Source organism: Tupaia chinensis, unplaced genomic scaffold, assembly GCF_000334495.1.
Source record: "Tupaia chinensis unplaced genomic scaffold, TupChi_1.0 Scaffold144255_1, whole genome shotgun sequence".
Lineage (NCBI taxonomy): Eukaryota > Metazoa > Chordata > Mammalia > Scandentia > Tupaiidae > Tupaia > Tupaia belangeri.
In genome coordinates, this window is record NW_006204113.1 from 755,891 (window position 1) to 764,029 (window position 8,139).

The 8,139-nt window shown below is 44.9% G+C and overlaps 1 protein-coding gene across 1 annotated transcript in view; it reads left to right on the plus strand.

The window, feature by feature from the left end:
* The window catches only part of BTRC (beta-transducin repeat containing E3 ubiquitin protein ligase), a 236,702-nt gene that overhangs the window by 209,862 nt on the left and 18,701 nt on the right, over positions 1-8,139 (plus strand). The window contains exons 11-13 of the mRNA XM_006166317.2: positions 4,607-4,725; positions 5,921-6,031; positions 7,840-7,918. Of these exons, the coding sequence (XP_006166379.1) occupies positions 4,607-4,725; positions 5,921-6,031; positions 7,840-7,918 (309 nt within the window). The remainder of the gene's footprint in view (positions 1-4,606; positions 4,726-5,920; positions 6,032-7,839; positions 7,919-8,139) is intronic.

Consider the following 8,139-nt stretch of genomic DNA (forward strand, 5'->3'; position numbering starts at 1 on the left):
GGGGCCAGCAGGTGGCATGGTGGTTAAGGGCATTGGACTCCCACATGGCCGACCACAGTTAGAGTCCCAAACCTGGTGACTTGCTCTCTCACTTTCCTTCTCTCTCACTCACTCTGGTCAAATTAAAATAAAGTTAAATAAAAAATCAATCCTTTTATAAGTAAAGAGTAAAGTAAGTTACAAGGCAAATTTTTTAAACTTTCAAAAAATGGTTCACTAAAAACGTGGTTTACTGGTAGATGAGAGAGGAAAAGAGAGAACTTGAGCCTTCATCCAATAGCAGCAAGGCTGTGAAATTGACATTTGTGAGCCAACGCTCAAATACCTCTGAGCTAGCGTCCATGGAAGGCCATTGGTGGGAATGGGCACCCGTGTAAGAACCAGGTGCACATGCCTCCTGCCATACGTGGCTTGCCTTCTCATGGTGCTTAGACTCGTTCCGCCGGATGTATTACTTAATTGAATGGACTGTATGCAGGAGAGTTCAAGAAAATAAAGCTTTACCTTACAAGTAGAAAAATATTTTATTTATAAATTTAGAGAGCAGTCTTTTAAAAGCATCTTTCCAGTTTGCTTTAAGTCCTTTGTATCCCACAGAGGGAAGCATTAAGCCATTGGTTTCTATTAAAGTCAAATGAGAGTTTGGTTCTGGTTCTTTCCTCATACCACCTCTGCCATGCCTATTTCTCAGACAATAGAATCTAATTGGAGATGCGGAAGACACAGTTTACAGAGGATCCACTGCCGAAGTGAAACGAGCAAAGGAGTTTACTGTTTACAGTACGATGACCAGAAAATCGTAAGCGGCCTTCGGGACAACACGATCAAGGTGAGGTCTCTTCAGTTGCAGGAGGGAAGCCAAGGGAGCCCGGGTGATTGTTCATAAAGTAGTCTGAAGCATAAACTCTAAGCACTGTTTCTAGAAAAAAGTGAGAATTTTAGACTTTTTCCGATCCCAAAGCCAAAAAAATTTCCTTTAAGGACAGACATCTGCTTCTTCGCAGAAGAGCACACAGATGGGTAGTCCTAGGGTTAAATCCTCTCTTGAAATACACCGATCAGGCCGGTACACTTTTGGCCCTCACATAATTAAAGGCTACCCCGTTCCTCAGTGAAAAGGATGAAGTCTGCCTTTGTACTGAAGCTCCCTATGTATACTCCCTACGTATTGCTTAACTCTACCCGTGGAAAAGAATGCATTCCTCACCACCGTGGGCTTTGATTTTTCGGGGGATCAAACACATAATAGAGCCAACAAGTCTCCACAGCACCCCATTATCACAGCGATCAAAAGGATCTTGTTTGCCATCGTAGATCTGGGATAAAAGCACACTGGAATGCAGGCGGATTCTCACAGGCCACACGGGTTCTGTCCTGTGTCTGCAGTATGACGAGAGGGTGATCATAACTGGATCATCGGATTCCACGGTCAGGTAGAAACTTTCAAATGCTCTTTTGAACTCTGAAACAGGAGATCCACTTTGTTCTTTGTCATAGATAGTAATTTGTATATATCTGCACGAACACAGTTCTGAAACCTGAGAAGAATAAACCGTCAGCTCCCCCATCATTTGTGTCAGTCTAGAACTAGAAAACTTATTTAGGAATAACTGAGGTAAGTTTACATTTTTGCACATTTAAGAAACTACATGTTCATTTAATTTGAGGATCATCCATTATAGAAAGTTTTCTTATCTTTATGGGAAACCTTGAATTCCATACAAAGCCAGCTCACAGGGGAACGGCACAAATGGAATGAAGCCTTCTTTTCAGGTGCTTTACTGTAGTGCCTGTGTGCGTTATCACCTTTAAAGTGTGTACAGGTGAGCAGTGCTTTCTCTTTGCCAGCCCCTCCCCTGCCGTCCTGCAGTGTTTAATTGCAAGCCTCACTCAAGGAGGGGCCCTCCATTTCCAGAGGCGCTAGTGATTTGATGACACAGCCATTATGCTGCTGGAGTCCAGTGTAGCTTGAGTTCTGGGCACCAGCAGCACTGCTGGAAACCTCCGTTAGAGATTTTGCCTTAAGCTAAAGAATTTAGCAAACATAATGCATCAAAAGTAACTTTAGAACAAAACAAAAAACCTTGAAAAAGAGCCGTTAACTGCATTGTTAGATTCTTTGAAGTGAAATGTTTGCCATTCTGAGTTTTCCTCGGTGAATAGAAAAGGCTGTTCCTGTTTCTTGTTTTTTGACTCAAAGGCATAGCAAGTTTAGTCCTTGTAGTTATGACAGTTAGCATGTATTGGTGCCTGTGGAGTGCAACTAACATCATTTACAGGATAAGGGGGAAAACGATTTCCTACAAAAGGGGGTTAAACTTGAAAAAGGGAACAGAATGTTATAAAGCCATACTAAACCTACAAAAATAGAGTAAACAAAGTGAAATAGATCCTCACACCGAATTCTCAATTCACTCCACTGCACAGCCCGTATTTATAGTGGAGGGCTGCTACTGACCCTACTCTCTCAAAGAACAGAAACGGAGCTTAGACTTGGAGTCTGGGTAATCCTTGACCTTGACCTGTGTGGTGAAACCTGAGCTCCAGGGTTCATCAAACTCCAATCCACATTACTGCTTCTGCAGCAGCAGCATCTTGGCCTGTATCAGTTCTGGTTCCCGAAGGTGGACCATGGGGTAGGCACTAATGCTGCCGTTATTAGTCAGATTCACATTGAAGATGTGTCTTACTAGTAGTGTCAAATTGAATGTCCGAATTTTTATAATAATCTTAAAATCCAGCCACGTTATTAGGTAATGGTGGCCACTACCTCATCTCTACCCTCCACAGTTTGCCCAGATTCCAGGCGGTGTATCTCCAGGAGTCCACACTGGCAGCGTCCCTTCCCCGTCCTTCTAGTCCCCTAGTCCAGCTCTGTCGCCCTCTACCAATCCCATGGTCCATCCAGTACTCTCTGCCTCAACTCAACCTCAATATTATAAAGAAGAGTAGGATATAACATTTTCCGTTAAAATACGGGTTAGTGGGGGGCATGATGGTCAAATCCGGGTAACAGGTGGTAGCTTGAGTGCCATCTAACCACCGGGTGTCCCTTCCAGAGTGTGGGATGTAAATACAGGTGAGATGCTGAACACGCTGATTCACCACTGTGAAGCAGTCCTGCACTTGCGTTTCAATAACGGCATGATGGTGACCTGCTCCAAAGATCGATCCATTGCGGTGTGGGACATGGCCTCCCCAACTGACATCACCCTCCGGAGGGTGCTGGTCGGACACCGAGCTGCTGTCAACGTTGTAGACTTTGATGACAAGTATATCGTTTCTGCATCTGGGGACAGAACTATAAAGGTAATAAGACATTTTTCAGTAAGTCCCGCACTTAGGATAGGAGAGCTCATGGGGAAATTTGACCCACGGCGGTTTCACATTCAGGCATCACTGCAGAGTCCTGTTTCAATGACCACTCTGCACATTAAACAGGTCATGAGGAGGACTGGTCACGGGACGGTCTGGGCTAGGTATTTTATTCCTGTAAATAATGGTGAGTGTAGAAAGGATGGATACATTTAGGTTCAAGAAAATGTATCTGGGAGCATCAGTAGGTGGCACAGAGGTTAAGGTGGCTGGATCCCACACGGCCAACTGCACGGTTCGAGTCCCAGACATACATAGTGGCTTGAAAAACACACTGGACATGCGTGCATGCATGCCTAAAACCCCAAGAGGAGAATTAAAAAGAAGGGGCTGTGGTGTGACCATCCTTCCGGAGGGGTGATTTCTCAGTTTTCCTCTCTCTCTCTCTCTCTCTCTCTCTTTCTTTTTTTTTTTTTTTTTGGAGAGATTTTTTGCTATAGGGCGCGTGCGCTTGCCAGACAGACAGAGAGAGACATAGAGACAGAAAGCGAAAAATCACCCCCCCAGGGGGGATGGTCACGCCGCAATCCCCTCTCCTCCATTCTCCTCTCGGGATCTTGGGCACGCACGAACACGCGCCCGGCGTGAGTTTTAAGCCACCGGGTCCGGGACACGAACCGCAGTCGACTACGTGGGAGTCCAGCGACATAGCCATTACGCTAACTGCTGGTTCCCTCTATCTCTCTTTCCAGTGAGCACACACACCCTATAGCAAACTTTAAAAAGAAAGTTTCTGGGGCCTGGGCGATGACTCAGTGGTAAAGTAGTGGTCTGCAAGGCTGACTCACACAGAACGTTCCAGGTTTGGATCCAGAGACCTCTCTGAACTCCCAGGATACACATATGCCCATGGTCTGGGCCTGGCTTAGACTAGAGGTGGATCACAGTAAAGACCCTGGTGCCTTTCTCTCTCTCTTGTGCTCTCTCTCTCGCTCTCTCTCTCTGTATCTTACTCACAGAAGAAGTTAATGAACTTGAAAAAATGTATTGGCGGGTACAGACTAGCCCCACAAGAGTAAATCAACCCACGTGAGGAAAGCTCACGTGATAGCAGTCAGCTACAGATAGCCCTGTGTCACTAGTAATTGGGCTTGTCTTTTGTTTGTTTTATTCATTTGAGCAGTTGTCTTGGTTTTGGTTTTTGTTGTTTTGCTTCCCTAACAGTCCAGTTGTCATAGCTATTACCAGTAAAGGCACCAGATCCACTGCTCAGTTCTCCCTCCTGTTTCAGGTGTGGAACACAAGTACTTGTGAATTCGTAAGGACCTTAAATGGACACAAACGAGGCATTGCCTGTTTACAGTACCGAGACAGGCTGGTCGTGAGTGGCTCTTCTGACAACACCATCAGGTGAGCAGCGGTTCCTCCCCTAGAAGGAATCGATCCTGTCCTTCCGCCCCTTATCTGTGCACACATCTACAAATCTTCAACTGTGTTATGTTCATAATGAAATTTCATTCCTTTCTGTAGCTTCCTACAGGTTCACAGTTTGCCCTAAGCAGAGAGGCAGCGCAGCAAAGCCTTTTGTTGATGTGTTTCCTTCCTGTAATAGTTTTATCACCAGGCAGACCTATCAGAGGTGCTGCTTGAATGAGGAAGTGAGCAAGAAAGACAAGTGGATGAAGGCTGAAGGCCTTCTTTTTCAATTTCTCCTGTCAACACCTGAAAACGCTAATCAATAGTGCAGGGCCTTTTCTCTTTGCCGTTGTGGCTAGAGAAAAGAAAAAAGATTTGTTTCCCTATGAGACGTTGTGCGATTGTATCTCAGTGTTACGTAATTGTCCAGAAAGCTCCCTGCCTTTGAAATTATGAAGAGTCTACGGGCCGAAGTACTTGTTGGTGTTGTCCCTTCGTGAAGATGAATGACACAGATAAGATTAGAATTTAGCAGATTTATCCATATCACCCTTCCTTCAGTGAAGTACTACTAAGTGGATGAAGAGGCCATGAAAAAAAAGAGCCAGGTAGAACTATTGTCACATGTAAGATAATGACCATTTTGAGAAATCACTTGGATTGGCCAGCAGCATGCAATTTCTTAAATTACTGGGTTGTCGGAAAAGCCATGATACGTTTTTGCATGGGAAAACAGAAAAACACGTCATGACTTTTCCAACAGCCCAATAGTATACACAAGTCTCTGAGAGCCGACTTTGTTTCCATGGTGGACAGTGGAGGAAAGCAGAGCGTGCTTGGTGGCAGAGGCGACAGGCTTGGTGCAGGCAGGACCACACTGACATGTGCCTCTCACTCTTACGGTGACGTGAGGAAGCACCGCTCTCGGGGCGTGGTCACTTCCTCCCCAGGCAGCGGTGTTCGTTGAACTCATCCTTTTGTGCTTACGGAGGTACATGAGCCATCGTGCTTCTGTCTGAGTCACATGGCAGAAAGGAAACAAATTACGCTGAAAGCAGCACGTTTTTGTATGGGCCATGATTGTTTTATTTTTGTGGATTTTTGGAAGATAAACGTGAAACGTATTACGAGAATACCAGGCTTAGATAAGAATACATGAAAATTTCCTCAGCTCCATTTTCTCTTCCAGGTTATGGGACATCGAGTGTGGTGCGTGTTTACGAGTGTTAGAGGGCCATGAGGAGTTGGTGCGTTGTATTCGATTTGATGACAAGAGAATAGTCAGCGGGGCCTATGATGGGTGAGTTTGCTACCCGGGTTACAAAAACCTACATCTTATCCCCTCCTGCTTTACGCTCCTAACTATAACCTTCCCTTGTCTCTAAAAGCTTAGATTTCACAGAAAGAATCTGACACAGGGTTTTTTTGGTCTAATCAATATATTCATTTCTCCTTTATTTACTCATTTCTAAAATAGCCCTCTTGATTTCATTGCACTCATTTGTACATAATTTTTTATTACTTTTTCGGTTATGTATGTGTGTTGCCCTTAAAACATAAAACCAGACAAACCCAGCATAACCAGATGTGGGTCTAAAACGGCAACTTACTAATAAAACTGGGACGCTCTGGGGCTTAGCATACTACGGTCTCGAATTTTTATTCTTTAAGATAAAAATGAGCCTCTCTCATCACTGCTACTATTTTAGTGAAAATAAATTCAGTAACCTTTGCTTCCTTCACTCTAATTTCTGGTGGCTGTAGATTGCCTTCATGTCACGAATGGATCACAGAGTAAATGTATGCAGAGGCACATGCATTTATAAAGGGTCTTCAGCATGTCTCCTTGTCAAAGTTCCTGTTTTGGAGAGGGGTGGAAGGCTGCAATTCAGATATTGCCATTTTTTAAATATCAGAAACTAACTTATAGCATTATCTTAGTTCAGGAATTGGCTATACTGGCAAGTTCAGCCAACTCAAGCAGCAGGAAGTGTGGCCAATGAGTCAGCTGTGGTCCTGTACCCCGGGGAGGTTGTCCAGGGCATGAGGACCACTTCAGCAGGGTCAGGGTTACATGTTCTCACTGCCTCGACCTTGGCCTTGGGGTGTCCTTGGCGTTTGTCTGTTATAGACTTTGAAGAGATGGGGCTTACAATTCTGTTTTTTGAAGGGACGGACTTTTTTGTTTGTTTGTTTTTGTTTTTTGTTTTTTTGGAGAAGTTTTTGCTATAGGACACGTGTGCTCCCATAATATAATGTATGCTAACTGCTGGTCCCACTGGACTTTCCTTATTTAAATCAAAATAGGAGGGTTTGCCTTATATCGGATTGTCAGAAAAGTCATGGCGTGTTTTCCTGTGCAAAAATGCATCATAACTTTCCAACAACCCAATATGAACTCCAGAGCTCTTAAATGCATCCTCGTCTGGTACGTGTAGGCCGTTGTTAGAATTGATCAGAAAGAGATGCTCTGGGGACCAGCAGTTAGCGTAATGGCTATGTCGCTGGACTCCCATGTAATCGACTGCGGTTCGAGTCCCAGACCCGGTGGCTTAAACTCACACTGGGCGTGTGTGCGTGCGTGCCCAAGATCCCGAGAGGAGAATGGAGGAGAAGGGATTGCGGCATGGCCATCCCCCTGGGGGGTGATTTCTCGCTTTCTATCTCTCTGTCTCTCTCTGTCTGGCGAGCACATGCACCCTATAGCAAAAAACCTCTCCAAAAAAAAAAAAAGGAAGAGATGCTCTGAACTGTCTGTGTCTGGTCTAAGTAATCCATCATTAAGAGGGGGCTAATGTACAAGAACTCCTCCTGGCCCCAAAGGCCAACTTTACCGTTAGCTGTCTTCAGTTTGGTTAGAGCCAACCTGTTCCTCATTTTTAGGTTAATCACGTACAGTTTCCCCTGTTAACACCAATAACCTGTACTCGAGAGTGAATGCAAGAGCAAGTCTCCAGAACAAACAAGCCTAGATGTATTGCTGTGAGCTGGGTTATCACATAAGCGACACTCACCACCTGTGTTTACTGCCAGGCCTTTTGCCGTTCTTCCCCTTGTTGCCTAAATTTTGCTTTTGACTAAGGATTTTGTCCCCTTTTTGATCTTTAGGAAAATTAAAGTGTGGGATCTTGTGGCTGCTTTGGACCCCCGAGCTCCTGCAGGGACTCTGTGTCTCCGGACCCTTGTGGTAAGAGCTTTGCTGTTTGTAGGGCTCAGAGACCGGAGAGGGGAAGAAGTTAAATGTCGCTGTGCTGTGAAATACAGAACTAGGTTTGATAGTTAGACTCTCACGAAGCCTACTCCGAAGTGGAAAGGCACCCAGTACATGACAATAAAACATGTTTATGTAGCGCCTTTCATCCAGAAGTGCTGTAGAGGCTGTGTGTGGGAAGGAATGTGGCAGGGGTT